The 19,665-nt window shown below is 51.1% G+C and overlaps 1 protein-coding gene across 3 annotated transcripts in view; it reads right to left on the bottom strand.

Moving 5' to 3' along the window:
- LOC129695099 (RNA-binding protein 4B-like) overlaps positions 1 to 19,665 on the bottom strand; it is a 28,529-nt gene that overhangs the window by 4,411 nt on the left and 4,453 nt on the right. The window contains exons 2-5 of one of the 3 annotated variants that reach the window (XR_008723107.1): positions 11,272 to 11,578; positions 8,520 to 9,253; positions 6,908 to 7,031; positions 49 to 94 (exon numbers count right to left, since the gene is read on the bottom strand). Coding sequence is in view for 1 of the 3 variants with exons in the window: in XM_055631849.1 (XP_055487824.1) it covers positions 8,526 to 9,253; positions 11,272 to 11,578 (1,035 nt within the window). In the remaining 2 variants the exon portion in view is untranslated. Of the gene's footprint in view, positions 1 to 48; positions 95 to 6,907; positions 7,032 to 8,519; positions 9,254 to 11,271; positions 11,579 to 19,665 lie in introns of those variants that run through there. The other 2 variants (XR_008723108.1, XM_055631849.1) reach the window with 2 other exon arrangements.

Raw genomic sequence — 19,665 nt, 5'->3', positions numbered from 1 at the left:
GGATCAAAGCCTGCACACTAGGTGTAATCAAAATGACAAACTTTCTTAGCTCACGTTAGAAATAGGTCTGTACAAAGTGGTGCAGACGGGATATCTGGAACACAAGAGGCACAACTCATGTAACCCAGCCGCGCGTTAGCAGACAGCAGTGCTGCCCGCAGCGTGTACACAAGTCACCGCGGCTACCGACCGACAAGGTGAGCCCGTCGCCGGGAGACCGCAGGCGGGCGAGTTGCAATCTCCCCCTGCGCGCTCCCATTCCCGCGGCTGGAATCAGGATGCTCAGAGGCTGGCATCACAGAATGGGGGTGGGGGGGGTCACGCCAGGCCGGGAACGGCCCCATCTCTCGGGGCTCCGCGCGCACGCGCACACACGCACGCACGTACGCCTCACCTGCACTCGCCCAGCCCCGTGCCCATCGCCTTCCGCTGGTCAGCCACAAAGTAACCGAGACAGAGCTCCAGTCTTAGCCCGGTACAGCGACAATACACAATGACAAGTGGGGGAGGGGTGGAGGTTAAAACTGAACTAGGTCGGGGATGGAGAGGCTGAAAGGGTGGCAGAAGCAGATATCAGGGTGAAACACTCCAGCCCGGCAGCAGCAGAGTTGCTGCATCACAGCACCAGAGACCTGAGTTCGATCCTGACTATGGAGTTTGTACCTTCTCCCCATGACCTCGAGAACCATAGATTTAAGTGAGGGGGAAAAGATTTAATAGGAATCTGAGACACAAAGGATGGTGGGCGTGTGGAACGAGCTGCTGGAAGGGGTTGGTGCGGCAGGTACTGTTGCAATATTTAGACAGGTACATGGATAGGACAGGTTGAGAGGGATATGGGGTAAACGCAGGCAAGTGGGACTAGTGTCAATGGGACACGTTGGTCTAGTGTGGTCTGGGACAGTTGGTCTAGTGTAGAGTGGATGGGACACGTTGGTCTAGTGTAGATGGGACATGTTGGTCTACGATGGGTTGGTCTAGTGTAGATGGGACATGTTGGTCTAGTGTAGATGGGACATGTTGGTCTAGTGTAGATGGGACATGTTGGTCTAGTGTAGATGGGACACGTTGGTCTAGTGTAGATGGGACACGTTGGTCTAGTGTAGATGGGACATGTTGGTCTAGTGTAGATGGGACACACGATGGGTTGGTCTAGTGTAGATGGGACATGTTGGTCTAGTGTAGATGGGACATGTTGGTCTAGTGTGATGGGACACGTTGGTCTAGTGTAGATGGGACATGTTGGTCTAGTGTAGATGGGACACGTTGGTCTAGTGTAGATGGGACATGTTGGTCTAGTGTAGATGGGACATGTTGGTCTAGTGTAGATGGGACATGTTGGTCTAGTGTAGATGGGACATGTTGGTCTAGGGTAGATGGGACATGTTGGTCTAGTGTCGATGGGACACGTTGGTCTAGTGTGGATGGGACACGTTGGTCTAGTGTAGATGGGACACGTTGGTCTAGTGTAGATGGGACACGTTGGTCTAGTGTAGATGGGGCACGTTGGTCTAGTGTAGATGGGACACGTTGGTCTAGTGTAGATGGGACAGTGGTCTAGTGTGGATGGGACATGTTGGTCTAGTGTAGATGGGACATGTTGGTCTAGTGTAGATGGGACATGTTGGTCTAGTGTGGATGGGACATGTTGGTCTAGTGTAGATGGGACATGTTGGTCTAGTGTAGATGGGACACGTTGGTCTAGTGTCGATGGGACACGTTGGTCTAGTGTCGATGGGACACGTTGGTCTAGTGTAGATGGGACACGTTGGTCTAGTGTAGATGGGACACGTTGGTCTAGTGTAGATGGGACACGTTGGTCTAGTGTAGATGGGACACGTTGGTCTAGATGGGACACGTTGGTCTGGGACACGTTGGTGTCGATGGGACACGTTGGTCTAGTGTAGATGGGACACGTTGGTCTAGTGTAGATGGGACATGTTGGTCTAGTGTAGATGGGACATGTTGGTCTAGTGTAGATGGGACATGTTGGTCTAGTGTAGATGGGACATGTTGGTCTTGTGTAGATGGGACACGTTGGTCTAGTGTAGATGGGACACGTTGGTCTAGTGTAGATGGGACATGTTGGTCTAGTGTCGATGGGACACGTTGGTCTAGTGTCGATGGGACATGTTGGTCTAGTGTCGATGGGACATGTTGGACTAGTGTAGATGGGACATGTTGGACTAGTGTAGATGGGACATGGTGTAGTGCAGATGGGACATGTTGGTCTAGTGTAGATGGGACACGTTGGTCTAGTGTAGATGGGACATGTTGGTCTAGTGTAGATGGGACATGTTGGTCTAGTGTAGATGGGACATGTTGGTCTAGTGTAGATGGGACACGTTGGTCTAGTGTCGATGGGACATGTTGGTCTAGTGTAGATGGGACATGTTGGACTAGTGTAGATGGGACATGGTGGGTAGTGTAGTTGGGACATGTTGGTCTAGTGTAGATGGGACACGTTGGTCTAGTGTCGATGGGACATGTTGGTCTAGTGTCGATGGGACATGTTGGACTAGTGTAGATGGGACATGGTGTAGTGCAGATGGGACATGTTGGTCTAGTGTAGATGGGACACGTTGGTCTAGTGTAGATGGGACATGTTGGTCTAGTGTAGATGGGACATGTTGGTCTAGTGTCGATGGGACATGTTGGTCTAGTGTAGATGGGACATGTTGGTCTAGTGTAGATAGGACATGTTGGTCTAGTGTAGATGGGACACGTTGGTCTAGTGTAGATGGGACATGTTGGTCTAGTGTAGATGGGACACGTTGGTCTAGTGTAGATGGGACACGTTGGTCTAGTGTAGATGGGACACGTTGGTCTAGTGTAGATGGGACACGTTGGTCTAGTGTAGATGGGACACGTTGGTCTAGTGTAGATGGGACACGTTGGTCTAGTGTAGATGGGACACGTTGGTCTAGTGTCGATGGGACATGTTGGTCTAGTGTCGATGGGACATGTTGGTCTAGTGTAGATGGGACACGTTGGTCTAGTGTAGATGGGACATGTTGGTCTAGTGTAGATGGGACATGTTGGTCTAGTGTCGATGGGACATGTTGGTCTAGTGTCGATGGGACATGTTGGTCTAGTGTAGATGGGACATGTTGGTCTAGTGTAGATAGGACATGTTGGTCTAGTGTAGATGGGACACGTTGGTCTAGTGTAGATGGGACACGTTGGTCTAGTGTAGATGGGACACGTTGGTCTAGTGTAGATGGGACATGTTGGTCTAGTGTCGATGGGACACGTTGGTCTAGTGTCGATGGGACACGTTGGTCTAGTGTCGATGGGACATGTTGGACTAGTGTAGATGGGACATGTTGGACTAGTGTAGATGGGACATGGTGTAGTGCAGATGGGACATGTTGGTCTAGTGTAGATGGGACATGTTGGTCTAGTGTGGATGGGACACGTTGGTCTAGTGTAGATGGGGCACGTTGGTCTAGTGTAGATGGGGCACGTTGGTCTAGTGTCGATGGGACACGTTGGTCTAGTGTAGATGGGACACGTTGGTCTAGTGTAGATGGGACACGTTGGTCTAGTGTAGATGGGACACGTTGGTCTAGTGTAGATGGGACACGTTGGTCTAGTGTAGATGGGACATGTTGGTCTAGTGTCGATGGGACACGTTGGTCTAGTGTAGATGGGACATGTTGGTCTAGTGTAGATGGGACACGTTGGTCTAGTGTAGATGGGACACGTTGGTCTAGTGTAGATGGGACACGTTGGTCTAGTGTAGATGGGACACGTTGGTCTAGTGTAGATGGGACATGTTGGTCTAGTGTAGATGGGACACGTTGGTCTAGTGTAGATGGGACACGTTGGTCTAGTGTAGATGGGACATGTTGGTCTAGTGTAGATGGGACATGTTGGTCTAGTGTAGATGGGACACGTTGGTCTAGTGTCGATGGGACATGTTGGTCTAGTGTAGATGGGACACGTTGGTCTAGTGTGGAGATGGGACACGTTGGTCTAGTGTAGATGGGACATGTTGGTCTAGTGTAGATGGGACATGTTGGTCTAGTGTAGATGGGTCATGTTGGTCTAGTGTAGATGGGACATGTTGGTCTAGTGTAGATGGGACATGTTGGTCTAGTGTAGATGGGACAAGTTGGTCTAGTGTAGATGGGACATATTGGTCGGCGTACGAACGTTGTGCTGAAGGGCCTATTTCTACACTGTACGACTATGAATTCTTTGCTAGTGGACTGTGGATGCTCAGTCGTTCAACAACAGTGGGCACTGAAGGAATGAGGAGAAGGGTAAGGGGGCCTGAGGGACCCTGCTGCAAAGCCATTTGTGATCATCGGAACAATTAATACATGATTCTGCTGTGAAACATGCTGCTCTGCTGTAACGTGTCGGGAGGAACTGCAGATGCCGGTTTACACCGAAGTTAGACACAAAGTGCTGGAGTAACTCAGCAGGTCGGGTAGCATCACTGGAGAAAAGGAATAGGTGACATTTTGGGTCGAGACCCTTCTTCAGACTAAAAAGGGTCTCGCCCGAAAAATGCTGGCTCTGGAGAGGGTCCAGAGGAGGTTTACAAGCTTGATCCCAGGACTGAGTGGGTTAACTGATGATGGCCGTTCAACGGCACTGGGGTTTAGAAGAATGAGGGGGGACCTCATTGAAACATACTGAATAGTGAAAGGCTTGGATAGAGTGGATGTGGAGAGGGTGTTTCCACTCGTGGGAGAGTCTAGGACTAGAGGTCAAAGCCTCAGATTAAAGGTCGCTCTTTTAGGAGGGAGATGAGCAGGAATTTCTTTAGTCAGAGGGTGGTGAATCTGTGGAATTCATTGCTACAGACGGCTGTGGAGGCCACAAGTCAATGGATATTTTTAAGAGATAGATTCTTGATTAGTACGGGTGGCAGAGGTTATGGGGAGAAGGCAGGAGAATGGGGTTCGGAGTGAGAGATAGATCAGCCATGATTGAATGGCGGAGTGGACTTGATGGGCCGAATGGCCTAATTCGTCCGCTATCACATGACCTGACGACCTGCTGAGTTACTCCTGCTTTGTGTCTATCTTCTGCTCTGTTGTAACACGGCCTTGCACACAGGGTGGGGTTTCCTACATACACAGCCATGGCGTTAGAGCAGAACTACCTGCAGTCTATCAATTGCTGGGGGAGTCAAAAGTGAGGGGTTTGCAGAAATGGGAGAGGGGGACGGGGGGGAACCATGGAGAGGAGCCTTCAGCTGTGTGGGGGAAGTCCAAGTGACACACCTGTAACAAGTAACAGTCCAGCAAACAGCAGCTTGGGCCGACAGGGAGGGTGGGGGAAGACATAAAACTCACGACCACAGTGTGGCGGGTCAGGCACGCACAGTGCAAAACTCCGCAGACACAATCTGTGTGGTCGACAGTTGGGAATGCGCGGAGGGTCAGACCCATGTGCATAGGAAGGAAGTGCAGATGCTGGTTTAAACCCAAGATAGACACAAAAATGCTGGAGTAACTCAGAGGGACAGGTAGCATCTCTGGAGAGAAGGAATGGTTGACAATAGACAATAGGTGCAGGAATAGGCCATTCGGCCCTTCGAGCCAGCACTGCCATTTAATATGATCATGGCTGATCATCCCCAATCAGTACCCCGTTCCTGCCTTCTCTCCATATCCACTGACTCCGCTATCTTTAAGAGCCCTATCTAGCTCTCTCTCTTGAAAGCATCCAGAGAACCGGCCTCCACCGCCCTCTGAGGCAAAGAATTTCACAAACTCACAACTCTCTGTGAGAAAAAGTGTTTCCTTGTCTCCGTTCTAAATGGCTTACCCCTTATTCTTAAACTGTGTGGCCCCTGGTTCTGGACTCCCCCAACATCAGGAACATGTTTCCTGCCTCTAGCGTGTCCAAACCCTTAATAATCTTTTGGGCTGAGACCCTTCTTCAGCCTGAGTCAGGGGAGAAGGCACCTTTGCTCGGTCCGCCTGGATCTACCTGATCTCCCGGTTGCTAAACAGTTTAACTGCCCCCCCTCCCCCCATTCCCACACTGACCTTTCTGCCCTGGGCCTCCAGAGCGGGACTAAATGCAAATTGGAGGAACATAGACATAGAAACATAGAAAATAGGTGCAGGAGTAGGCCATTCGGCCCTTCGAGCCTGCACCGCCATTCAATATGATCATAGCTGATCATCCAACTCACTATCCTGTACCTACCTTCTCTCCATACCCCCTGATCCCTTTAGCCACAAGGGCCACATCTAACTCCCTCTTAAATATAGACAATGAACTGGCCTCAACTACCTTCTGTGGCAGAGAATTCCAGATTCACCACTCTCTGTGTGAAAAATGTTTTCCTCATCTCGGTCCTAAAAGATTTCACCCTTATCCTTAAACTGAGACCCCTTGTTCTGGACTTCCCCAACATCGGGAACAATCTTCCTGCATCTAGCCTGTCTAACCCCTTAACAGCATCTCATATTTCGCTTGGGTAGCTTATTGCCCAGTGGTATGAAATTGATTTCTTCAACTTCAAGTTATTCCCTCCCTCTCTATCCATCCCCCACCCAAGTCGCACCAGCTTCTCGTTCTCACCTAGCAAACAGCTAACAATGGCCCGTTTCCTTTATCATCGTCACTGAGTTACTCCGGCATTGTTGTGTCAGACGGATGTTTGGAACGAGGCAGAGAGAGCACAGAGCATGGGGCAAACGTCCAGCTCCCCGCACACCACGTCTGCTTGCCACCGTTTGTCCCAGGTGTGGGGCAGCTGCGGTTGCTTTTCTCTGGGGAGGTGGGGGGGGGCGGGTAGTGAATGGCTCCATTCCCGACGGGCCCCCGACCAAACCGAGCACGACGGGGAGATCCGCCGGACGCCGCGACCCGCGTAGCCAAGCCGGCCGCTGCTCCGTTTTGTTTTGGCTAATACGGACACTCGGCGATGACCTACCGAAGCAGGAGGCGGGTTTGGCCGGGGAGGAGACCTGGAGCGAGCCCGGCCAGTGGGAGGAGAGGCACCGTCCAACAGTGCAGGTGTGTGGGGGCAGGGAAGCTCCTGCATTCTCCTCTCCTTCCTAGGCAGGTAGGCAGCAGAAGGAAAAGACCCATGAGAGTGTGGAGAGTGCCCGAAGACAAGAGGGGGGGGGGGGGGGGGGGGGGGGGGGGGGGGGGGGTGGGGGGGTGGGGGGGGAGGGAGGGGGAGGGAGGGAGGGAGGGAGGGAGGGAGAGCGAGAGGGCACACGACACAGCTAGAGTTTCAATTCTCGACCCGCGACAATGAACAGAGGGCGTGCGGGCTAGAGTGGTCGACACATGCACACCGGGGGGGGCAGGGGTCCCCAGGGGCCTGCTCTGGACCTCTCGGGGGGCTGGGGAGAGGGGTGAAACCTTTTTCCCATGGGGGCTGGGGGTGGAAATATCGGCAGGCCACCGACAGGAAGAGGAGAGGGGCGGGGGGAGGAAGAGAGGGGGGAGAGGGGAGGAAAAGGGGGGATGGGATGGGGAGGAGAGAGAGGGGGTGGAAGGGAGGGTGGAGGAGGAATGGGGAGAGAGGGGGGGAGGAGGGAGAGAGGAGAGGATGGGAGAGAGAGGGGGGGATGGGAGAGGGGGGGGGGGGAGGAGGGGGGGATGGGGAGAGAGGGGGGATGGAGAGAGGGGGGGATGGGAGAGAGGGAGGGGGGGAGAGAGGGGGGATGGAGAGATGGGGGGAGGGGGGGGGATGGGAGAGGGGGGATGGGAGAGAGAGGGAGGGGGAGGGACAGAGGGGGGATGGGGGAGAGAGGGGGAGGAGAGAGGGATGGAGGAGAGAGGGGGGGGGGATGGGAGAGAGAGGATGGGGGGGAGGGGGGATGGGGAGATGAGAGGGGGGGATGGGGGGGGGGGGGGAGGGGAGGGGGGGGGGGGCGGGGGGGGGGGGGAGGGGGGGTGGGGGGGGGTGGGGGGGGGGGGGGGGAGGGGGGAAGGGGGGGGGGGGGTGGGGGGAGAGGGGGGGAGGATGGGAGAGAGGGGGAGGGGGGGGGAGAAGAGAGGGAGGGGGGATGGGAGAGAGGGGTGGGGGGGGGGAGGATGGGGGGGGGGGGGGGGGGGATAGAGAGGGGGGGATGGGAGGAGAGAGGGGTATGAGGGGGGGGGTGGGGAGAGAGGGAGGATGGGAGAGATGGGAGAGGGGGGGGGGGAGAGAGAGAGAGGGGGGATGGAGAGAGAGAGAGGGGGGGGGGATGGGAGAGAGAGAGGGGGGGGGGATGGGAGAGAGAGGGGGGGGGGATGGGAGAGAGAGGGGGGGGGGTGGGAGAGAGGGGGGGGTGGGGGAGAAGGGGGGATGGGAGAAAGGAGGGGGGGGGGAATGGGAGAAGGGGGGGGGGATGGGGAGAAGGGGGGGGAATGGGAGAAGGGGGGGGGAATGGGAGAAGGGGGGGGGGGGGAATGGGGAGAAAGAGGGTGGGGGAGGGAAAGAGGTGGGGGAAGGGGAGAGTTCAAGGGGATGTGAGGGAGGGAGGGAGAGGAGAGGATATGGTGATGCGACAGGCCCAGGATGGTTTAGTTCCCCGTTGCCCCTGACTCACCTGTGATTAGTAGGCAGAGTACTGCGCCTGTCCCACGTAGGCGTCTGCGGTGGCTCCGGCAGCACCGTAACCCGCGCTGTTGGAGGCCGCCCCGGAGTAGTCGTAGCCGTAGGCGCCGGCGTAGTCTGCGGCCGTGTAGCTGCCGCCGGCATAGTCTGCGGCAGCCGACTGGGCAGCATATCCGGCGTACCCGGCCCCGGCGTAGTCCTGGGCAGCGTAGCTGGCAGCCTGGGCGGCGTAGTCACTGGCGGTGGCCGAGGCAGTGGCGGCCGCTGCGTACTCGGTAGCCGCCGTGGCGTAGTCGGTGACGTTGGAGACCACGGAGCGGCGCAGCGGGCTGCGATCGCGGGCGTAGTAGGTGGGCGGCTGGGAGATGGCGCTCTGCCCGTAGGCCTCCAGGGCCTTGCGTTCCCGCAGGCTGGCGCCGTAGCCCCCCAGTTGGGCGCCCCAGCGGTCCGGGTAGGGAGTGCCCACCGCCCCGTACGCCCCCGCCCGGTACTTCTCGTAGTAGTCCACGTAGCGGCTATCGTAGAACGCCTGCTCCCCGTACCGGCCCGACATGGTGTAAGCGTCAAGGTAGTGGGCAGGAATGCTCATGCCCACGTCGGAACGGTCAGTCGGACACTCCTTGGACCAGTGGCCGTCCTTTCCGCAGCGGAAGCAGGTGTTCTTCTCCCCCATGCCTGGCTGCACCCGCAGCCGGCTCTTGGACAGCTCCACGTGGATGCGCTTGCCTGCAACACGAAGCATAGACACGCTCAAACTCACGGCCCCAGCTACCAGCAAGCCCCCTCCCTGCAGCAAGCAACTGCACATGCTGGGTTACACCAAACATACACACAAGGCCGGGGCAGTGGAAGGGTCCCGGACAAGGAGAATTGGAAAACTAGAGAAAAGCACAGAGATACGGTCTGCGTAGTGAGGCAGGTTCACCTGCAGGCCAGACAGAAACTTACCGAAGCTGATACAAGGTTGATAAAAATGCTGGAGAAACACAGCGTGTGAGGTAGCCTCTATGGAGCGAAGGAATAGGTGACGTTTCGGGTCGAGACCGTTCTTAAACAAATCATCTGTGCACTAGTTCCATCCCACACACTCCGGACATTTTACAAGTTTATCAAAGCCAATTAACCTACAAGCCCGCACGCCTTTGGAGTGTGGGAGGAAACCGAGGATCTCGGAGAAATCCCGCACAGGTCAAGGGGAGAACAAGCAAAGACAGCACCCCGTAGTCAGGATGGAACCCGGGTCTCTGGTGCTGTGAGGCAGCAACTTTACCGCTGCACCACCTTTGAACGGATGGTGTTGAGGAGTCATTACAGCCAAGTTCTCAACGATTGATAATGACACCGGGTGCCCCAAACACAAAGCGTCTCCTTCTCCTAATGTATATGTACCAGATCTGTGGCGCTGGGAGGCAGCAACTCTATTACCACCACCTTATGGATAGTCAGTGAGGATCTGGTGGGGGAGGTCAGTTCAAGGACCTGGTGGCATGGGATCACAGGCTTGTGATGTGCCTTTAAGCTGTCGGTAGCATAGAAACATAGAAAATAGGTGCAGCAGTAGGCCCTTCGAGCCAGCCTTGATCAATATGATCATGGCCGATTATCCAAAATCAGTACCCCATTCCTGCTTTCTCCCCATAATCTTTGATTCCATTAGCCCTAAGAGCTAAATCCAACTCTCTCTTAAATACATCCAGTGAATTGGCCTCCACTGCCTTCTGTGGCAGAGAATTCCACAGATTCACGACTCTCTGGGTGAAAACGTTTTTCCGCATCTCAGTCCTAAATGGCCGACCGTTTACTCTTAAATTGTGCCCCCGGGTTCTGGACTCCCCAACGTGGGGAACATTTTTCCTGCATCTAGCCTGTCCAATCCCTTAAGAATTTTATATGTTTCTATAAGATCCCCTCTCATCTAAATTCCAGGGGGTACAAACCCAGTCGACCCATTCTTTAATCAGATGTCAGTCCCGCCATCCCAGGAATTAACCTGGTGAACCTACGCTGCACTCCCTCAACAGAAAGAAGTGTCTAAGAAGGAACTGCAGATGCTGGAAAATCGAAGAAGGGTTTCGGCCCAAAATGTTGCCTATCTATTTCGCTCCATAGATGCTGCTGCACCCGCTGAGTTTCTCCAGTATTTTTGTGTACACTCAATGGAAAGAATGTCCTTCCTCAAATTAAGAGACCAAAATTGCACACAATTCCGGGTGTGGTCTCACCAGGGCACTGTACAACTGCAGTAGGACCTCCTTACTCCTAAAATCAAATCCTCTAGCTCTGAATGCCAACATGCCATATTCCTGATTCACTGCCTGCTGTACCCACAACACCCCATGTCCAGCCCCACCACTCCCAGACCCACTGCCTCACTGGCTTTTTCACACAGAGAGTTGTGAGTCTGTGGAATTCTCTGCCTCAGAGGGCGGTCGAGGCCAGTTCTCGGAATACTTTCACGAAAGAGCTTGATAGGGCTCTTAAAGATAGCGGAGTCAGGGGATATGGGGAGAAGGCAGGAACGGGGTACTGGTTGTGGATGATCAGCCATGATCACATTGAATGGCGGTGCTGGCTCGAAGGGCCGAATGACCTACTCCTGCACCTATTGTCTATTGTCCCATCCTCTGTACTTTGGCCACAGGTGGAGGGGGATGCCTGTTGATGGGTAGAGATGCCTTCTGCAGCGCTGCACTCCCTCAACCGCAAGAGGGGTGCCAATGCCAGCGCAGCGCCTCGCCGCTCACCTTTGAGTTGGGTGCCGTCGAGCCCCTTGATGGCGGCCATGGCGTCGTCGCCCCTCTCCATGTGCACGAAGGCGTAGTCCTTGATGATGTCGCACTCGAGCACGGCCCCGTACTCCTCGAACTTGGCCTGCAGATCCTGGCTGGTGCAGAGCGGGCTGACCTTGCCCACGTGTAGCTTGGTGGACGACTTGGTCATGCTCTTGCTAGCCTCCACATTGATGGTGACCCCGTGCAGCTTGTAGTGGTGCAGGTGCTCGATCGCCTCCTTCGCCGCCTCCTTGTTGTCCATGTGCACAAACCCATAGTTCTGTTGGGAGAGAAGAAACGCAGGACAATGTACACCAGGGTGGCACTCATTTCCACAGACGGCTATGGAGGCCGCCAAGTCAGTGGCTATTTTTACAGCAGAGATAGAGAGATTCTTGATTAGTACGGCATCGATAAGGCACAGATAGATAGATTATTATCTGAATGGTGGCCGATTAGGAAAGGGGGAGATGCAACGAGACCTGGGTGTCATGGTACACCAGTCATTGAAAGTAGGCATGCAGGTACAGCAGGCAGTGAAGAAAGAGAATGCTATGTTAGCATTCATAGCAAAAGGATTTGAGTATAGGAGCAGGGGGGTTCTACTGCAGTTGTACAGGGTCTTGGTGAGACCACACCTGGAGTATTGCGTACAGTTTTGGTCTCCTAATCTGAGGAAAGACATTCTTGCCATAGGGGGAGTACAGAGAAGGTTCACCAGACTGATTCCTGGGATGTCAGGACTTTCATATGAAGAAAGACTGGATAGACTCGGCTTGTACTCTCTAGAATTTAGAAGATTGAGGGGGGGATCTTATAGAAACGTACAAAATTCTTAAGGGGTTGGACAGGCTAGATGCAGGAAGATTGTTCCCGATGTTGGGGAAGTCCAGGACAAGGGGCCACCATTTAAAGATAAGGGGGAAATCTTTTAGGACTGAGATGAGGAAAACATTTTTCACACAGAGTGTGGTGAATCTCTGGAATTCTCTGCCACAGAAGGTAGTTGAGGCCAGTTCATTGGCATTATTTAAGAGGGAGTTAGATGTGGCCCTTGTGGCTAAAGGGATCAGGGGGTATGGAGAGAAGGCAGGTACAGGATACTGAGTTGGATGATCAGCCATGATCATGTTGAATGGCGGTGCAGGCTCGAAGGGCCGAATGGCCTACTCCTGCACCTATTATTTATGTTTCTATGTTTCTATTCGAAGATCGACACAAAAAGCTAGTGACTCAGTGGGACAGGCAGCATCTCACGAGAGAAGGAAAAGTTTAAACTTTATCTTTATCTCTGCCGTAAACTCAAAAGTTGACTTGACTCTCCAAGTCAAGTCAACTTTATTTGCACATACACATACAAGATGTACAGTGAAATGAAAGTGGCAATGCCTGCGGGATTTTGCAACACAACAGAACAGAACCAGTATTTACATTTTCTTTTAAAAAGCATCTCCAGAGATGCTGCCTGACCTGCTGAGTTACTCCAGCTAACTCAGTGGTTCAGAACCTTTTTTAGCTCATGGCTCACTTGGGATCTTTTAATTTTTCTGTGCTTTTGTTGCGTGGGTAAAGACCAATCAAGGATAGTCCGAGGGTCACCAATGAGGTTGATAGTAGTTCAGCACTGCTCTCTGGATGTGGTAGGATGATTCAGTTGTCTGATCTTTTAGTTTCGTTTAGTTTAGAGTGCAGAAACAGGTCCTTTGGCCCAACAAGCCTGCGCCAACCAATGATCCCCGCACACTAACACCATCTTAAACGCCAGGGACAAATCACAATTTTTTTAATACCAAGCCAATTAAACTGCAAGCATATACGTCTTTGGAGTGTGGCAGGTAATTGGAGATCCTGGAGAAAACCCACACAGGTCACGGGGGAGGAATGTACAAGTTTTGCACACACAGCCCCCGTAATCAGGAACGAACCTGGGTCTCTGGTGCTGTGAGGCACTAGCTCTACCGCTGCATCTCCGTGCTGCCATTAGAAATTCTGAGATACATGGCCGTCAATGATCAGAAGATCGCAGGCTCACACCGGTTGCTGTCTCATGGCAGTGGGATCCATCATCAAGGGTGGTGAATCTGTGGAATTTATTGCCAAAGATGGCTGCGGAGGCCTAGACTATGGATATTGTTATGGTGGATAGACACAAAACAAGTTGGAGCAACTCACCGGGATAGGCAGCATCTCTGGAGAGAAGGAATGGGTGACGTTTCGGGTCGAGTCCCTTCTTCAGACTGGTCTGAAGGTGGGTCTGAAGGTATTAAGGTGGAGATTGACAGAAGCGTACGGGTGATATTGGAAGGGTGTCACGGGGTATGGGGAGATGGCAGGAGAATGTAGCGGACATTTCTCCTCATCTCCTTTGTAAAGGAATGTCCTTTAATTCTGAGGCTATGGCCTCTGGTCCTAAACTCTCCCACTTGTGGAAATCCACTCTATCCATGTCTTTCATCATACGGTAAGTTTCAATGAAGCATCCCCCCCCCCCCCATCCTTCAAAACTCCAGCGAGTAGAGGCCCAGTGCCGTCAAAAGCTCATCTTATGTTAACCCACTAATTCTTGCGATCATTCTCATGTAGTCTACATATATACAAATATATATATTAAAATCATTGACCTGAAACATAAGTTTGGTTCTCTCTAGAGACGCTGCGAGATTTTTCCACATTTATCTTAAGAAAAGAGACAATGATCTGGTCATTGAATCCACTCTGGTTTGTGTCTCTCCCTCTCTCTCGAGTTGCCAAACTGACAGTCTTGTGCTGCATGGCAATAATGACCGCTGCTTCATTGGCTGAAACGGCTTTGGCATGCACCGAGGTCACAAAGGCACAACACAAAGACAAAGGATTCCCCCTCCTTGTGCAAATGATTTGCAACTCCAAAGCCGTACAGGTTTGTAGTTTAATCGGCTTGGTATAAATGTTAAAATGTCCCCAGTGTGTGTAGGGGTAGTGTTTGTGTGCGGGGATCGCTGGTCGACTCGTACTCGGTGGGCCGAAGGGCCTGTTTCCGCACTGTGTCGCTAAGCTAAACTAAACTAAAACTGATAAGATAAGGCATGCAAACTGATGACTAAAACTGATAGTGATGCGGCTTTAATAAAGGTGCAGGTCAGACCATATTTAGGATATTGAGAGGAATTTTGGGCCCTGTATCTGTGAGGAAAGAGTTAACAGGCATGGTTGATTTAGACTAGGGATAGAAAAATAACTTAGAAAGAAATAAGGCAGAAACCAGACTGCTAGTAGATTAGAAAGTAACGATATAAGAACAGAGAGAAATTCTAGATAAAAAGTAGCAGCAGAAAGACTTCAGCACGAGATAGTAAAGAAATTAGAACGAAGGGGAAAGGGACACGAAGTCACGCTCAACTACGCATGCTTGATGAGATTACATGTATATGTACGCACACCCACTATGACAAGATGCCTAATTTAAATGCACATGCGATGCATGATATGGGAGGTGTCTTTGACGTTAGGTGGGCGTTCCGAGACGTTCTCGTGGGAAACAGGGCTTTATGTTATGATTGGAAGAAGCTCAATGGGGAGGGATGAGAATGTGATAATAATGAAATGAACTGTATAAAGATAGAAAGCATCTCCATCTTCTTTGTGCCTCTAGAGGACATCAGAGGAGAGGCACCTATTCTGCAGAATATGAAATTAATAAAAACACTTCTTTGTCTGAATTTGTCTCAAGAGCATTTGTGATTTTTGAATCTCACAACTTGGGGGCTCGTTTCCGAGATCCAATACTCTAGACAGCTGACGGGAGTAGACGGACGAAGGGAAGGTGCACCCTGCTGAGTTCAGCGGTCTCAGACTCCTTGCTTGCCATCAGCTGTTTAAGCAGTAGTATCCGGACCACACAGAGACTCGGCAAAGAAGTGGGAGTAGTTGGAAATCGTGAAAAATCAATCGAGCAATTTCTGTGCACAGAACCCAGGTAGGAACAATGACTAATAAAGTACTTCCTGGGCGATTGTGGAAAGACCTTGTACGGGCAAGGCAGGTATGATGAACACGGTATTGAGAATATGATGAACATGGTATTAAGAATATGATTATGATATATAAGGTAATTATACACGGTGTTTAGAAAAAGGGAGGGGAAAAGGCTGTGGGCCAAATCCACGCATTCTGCCCAATAGTCCGTTGGGGCAAATGCTGGACCCTGGAGGGCAGGAAATACCCAGGGGTTGGAGAAGCCAACAATGATAAGGTATAGTCCGTTGGGACAAATGCAGAGCCGGAGGGGGCCAAAATACCCAAAGGAAAGAGAATACAGGGGCCGGGGTGGACGAAGATCACCCGGCCAACAGGACGGGGAGTCAAAGGGCAGAAGGGGAAGATAAGTTCGGTTGAAATTAGACCCCATTGGGAGGTACCTAGGAGAGGACCCTGAGGGGGAAGGGGGTTTGTTAAATAGCCTCCTTGAAGATTCTTTAGGTCTGACAAGAACAGTTTGATTACTGCTCCCGTGTTGGCTCTGCCCTCAGTAGAACAACCTTTCCACCTGTTTGTAAATTCAGACAAGGGGGTGGCACTAGGGGTACTCACCCAGAAAAGAGGGGGAAATCGACAGCCAGTGGCCTTCCTATCAAAAATATTAGATCCAGTCTGCAGGGGATGGCCGGGATGCATACAAGCGGTAGCAGCTACCGCAATATTGGTGGAAGAGAGTAGGAAATTAACCTTTGGAGGCACTCTGGTTGTTTCTACACCACACACAGTAAGAACCATACTAACTCAGAAATCCAACAGATGGTTAACAGACTCCAGACTTTTAAAGCCATCCTATGGAAAAAGATGATTTGATGATAATTACGGATAAGAACCTTAACCCGTCCCAATTCCTGTATCCAGCAGAGAAACAGGGTGACAAGGAAGAGGGCCCAGTACACTGCTGTAGTGAAATAATAGATTTACAGACAAAAAGTAGAGAAGACTTAGAAGAGCAACCTCTGGCTGAGGGCAGCCGGTGGTTCATAGATGGATCCTCCAGGTGCATAGATGGAAAAAGACATAGTGGGTACGGTATAGTGAACGGGGAAACTATGGAGGAAATTGAAAGCGGCAGGCTGCCTGGTAGTTGGTCAGCTCAATCTTGTGAATTATATGCATTAATGAGAGCTTTGGAATTATTGGAGGGGAAGGAAGGAACAGTATATACCGATTCAAAATACGCTTTTGGAGTAGTACACACCTTTGGGAAGATCTGGAAAGAGCGAGGAATGATAACAACTCGAGGTAAAGAACTAGCACATGAGCAATTGATAGGACAGACACTGGAAGCATTGCAAAAACCAGAACGAATAGCCATAGCACATGTGGCAGGGCATCAGAAGGGTAACACCCTGGAGGCCAGAGGAAATAGGGCAGTGGATGAGGTTGCAAAAAGAGCAGCCACAGAACAGATGGTAGAAATGAAGTCACTAATACCGTTAAGGGAACCAGAGGAAAAGATACCTATCTTTAGTGAGAAAGAACAGGAAAACATGAAAGAAATGGGGGCTCAGCGTACTTCAAATGGGAAATGGTGGACACCAAATGGAAAGCAGCTATTGAACAAAGAAATAATGAGGGAGTTATTAGGGAGATTACATGGACAAAGCCATTGGGGAACACAAGCCCTCTGTGACACCCTCCTCAGAACCTACGCTTGCTGTGGGATGTTTACCATGGCCAAACAGGTCATAAGGGGCTGTGTGATATGTCAGCGAATTAATAAGAAAATCATGAGAGCAGTCCCAGGAGGAGGACAACCATTAGCAGTTAGGCCCTTCCAAAGAATACAGATAGATTTTACCGAGCTGCCCCGGGTACGAACATGGAAGTACCTGTTAGTGATAGTGGACCATTTCACCAGATGGGTAGAGGCATTCCCCACGGCAGCTGCCACCGCACAGACGGTAGCCAAGATATTATTAGAACAAATTATACCCAGATATGGGATTGTGGAAACAATAGACTCAGATAGAGGGACCCATTTTGCCTCAAAGACACATGAAATGATATGTGAAGCACTGGGAATAGAATGGAAATTGCATACACCATGGCATCCCCAGAGCTCAGGAAAGGTGGAAAGAATGAATGGCACCTTAAAGACACAAATTACCAAGTTGATAGAGGAAACGAGACTCCCCTGGACTAAGTGCCTCCCGATAGCCCTGTTGAGAATCCGAACGGCACCTCGAAAAGACATAGGGATATCACCATATGAAATGTTATTCGGGCTCCCATACTTAGGGAAGATAGAAGGAGTCCCAACAATACAAGGGAATGATGTGTTCCTGAGGAACTATTTACTGGCAGTGTCCCAATCTCTTGCAGAACTAAAAATTAAAGGATTGCTGGCCCAGAGCCCACCACTGGACTTTCCAATTCACTCAGTCAAGGCTGGAGACTGGGTATTAATAAAAACGTGGAAAGAAGAAAAGCTGCAACCTAAGTGGACTGGACCCTACCTGGTATTACTAATCATGGAGACAGCAGTACGAACAAAAGAGAAAGGTGGACACACGCAAGTCGAGTTAAGGGTCCTGTGGAGGCCCCACCAGACGATATCAGCCCGTGGACAGTGCGCAAAGGAGAAGAACCATTGACTTTAATATTTACCAAGAACCCGCAGGAAAAATGAAGATTTCGTGTTGGTGGGTCGTGTGTTGGGTGGTTACCCAACTTGTAAGTAATGTAACATGCATAAAAATCACAATACCACAAAATAGAAGGTCCACCACCATCCCATTTAATGTATGTAAAGGAAAAAGGTGGTGCGGCTATAGAATGTATGTATGCACCCATCCCTGTAAAGATTGGCACGCGGTGTTTACTTCATCAAAATATGGGTGGCATCGGACCACCTATCAAACTGATAGGTGGAGAGTATATCAAAACCCAAACGAGAAATTGCCAGGACGCGTATATGTGAGCATACAGAGTGTTCAGATACAGGAAAGTGGTAGGTATTGGATATGTGCAGATAAAACAGGGAAGGACGCATGTCTGAAGTTTGAAATAGAAGTCAAGCGAGATGGGAAGATGGTAATATACGAGGATAGGGGAGAGGTGTTCAAGATAGATGACAGTCAGAATAGGGATCCCAGGGCAACACCTGTACCACCAGTAGTCAGCAATGTCACCAGGGAAAATGAGTCTAAGAAGCTGAAGATAATGATAGTAGCAGGAGAAACAGGATTAAGGCAGTTATATGAGAAGGGAATACCAACAGGGGGAAAAGGAGCCAACACCTGGCTTGCCTGGATGATGTACACAGCCAGAAGTATGCAACGAACCAATTGTTACGCCTGCGCTGGAGCTAGGCCTCAGCTGGTCCCAGTACCATTTCCCCTGAATTGGGATAGAACACCTAGGGCTATGACATGTATACTACAGCTATTCACGAATCCCCTCTTACCAAAAAATGCGATATGCCAGAGTTATCATTACCTATTTCCGACCAGCAACAACAATACGAAGGGCCGAAGGGAAGACCCTCGACCTCCTCCATTTACCATTCCTTTTGGGGAGGAGGGGTTTGAGTGCTATACAAGAAATAACCCAGAGGGACAGGACATGGGGGAGGTGCTCAACTGCAATCAGACGTATAACATAACGGCTGAGGAACAGGGGCCACTGTTCAATAGCTCCTGGCTGAAAAAGCAGATAGTCAGTAGAGCCGATGTCTGGTGGTGGTGCGGGGAGAATACCCTGTGGCCCCGGTTACCAGGGTCATGGACGGGAACCTGTACCCTCATACAACTGATGATGCCCTTCACCATAGCAGTAGAACATGCTGTAGAACTCAATAAAGGAAGCCGGCGACAAAAGAGAAAGGTGAAAGGATCATTTGACACACACATCTATATAGATGCGATAGGGGTGCCAAGAGGGGTACCCGATAAATTTAAAGCCAGAAATCAGATAGCTGCGGGCTTTGAGTCCATGCTCTTCTGGTGGTCCACAATTAATAAAAATGTGGACTGGATCAACTACTTATACTACAATCAACAACGCTTTATAAATTACACTCGAGATGCAGTTGAAGGATTAGCGGAACAACTGACAGCTACCAGCCAAATGGCCTGGCAAAATCGCATAGCCTTGGACATGCTACTGGCTGAGAAGGGAGGGGTGTGTGTAATGTTTGGCGAACAATGTTGCACATTCATCCCCAACAACACTGCTCCGGATGGGTCAGTGTCAAGAGCCCTAGCAGGGCTCACCTCTCTGTCTATCGAATTGGCTGAGAACTCTGGAGTTGACACCTCCTGGACCAGGTTTCTAGACTCCTGGTTTGGGAAATGGAAGCACATCTTTACATCTGCCCTAACATCAGTGATAGTCATGGTGGGGTTA

The sequence above is a fragment of the Leucoraja erinacea genome, unplaced genomic scaffold (genome assembly GCF_028641065.1).
Source record: "Leucoraja erinacea ecotype New England unplaced genomic scaffold, Leri_hhj_1 Leri_93S, whole genome shotgun sequence".
NCBI lineage: Eukaryota > Metazoa > Chordata > Chondrichthyes > Rajiformes > Rajidae > Leucoraja > Leucoraja erinaceus.
Note: the sequence above shows the minus strand (reverse complement) of the source record. Positions and strands in the feature narration are given on the sequence as shown.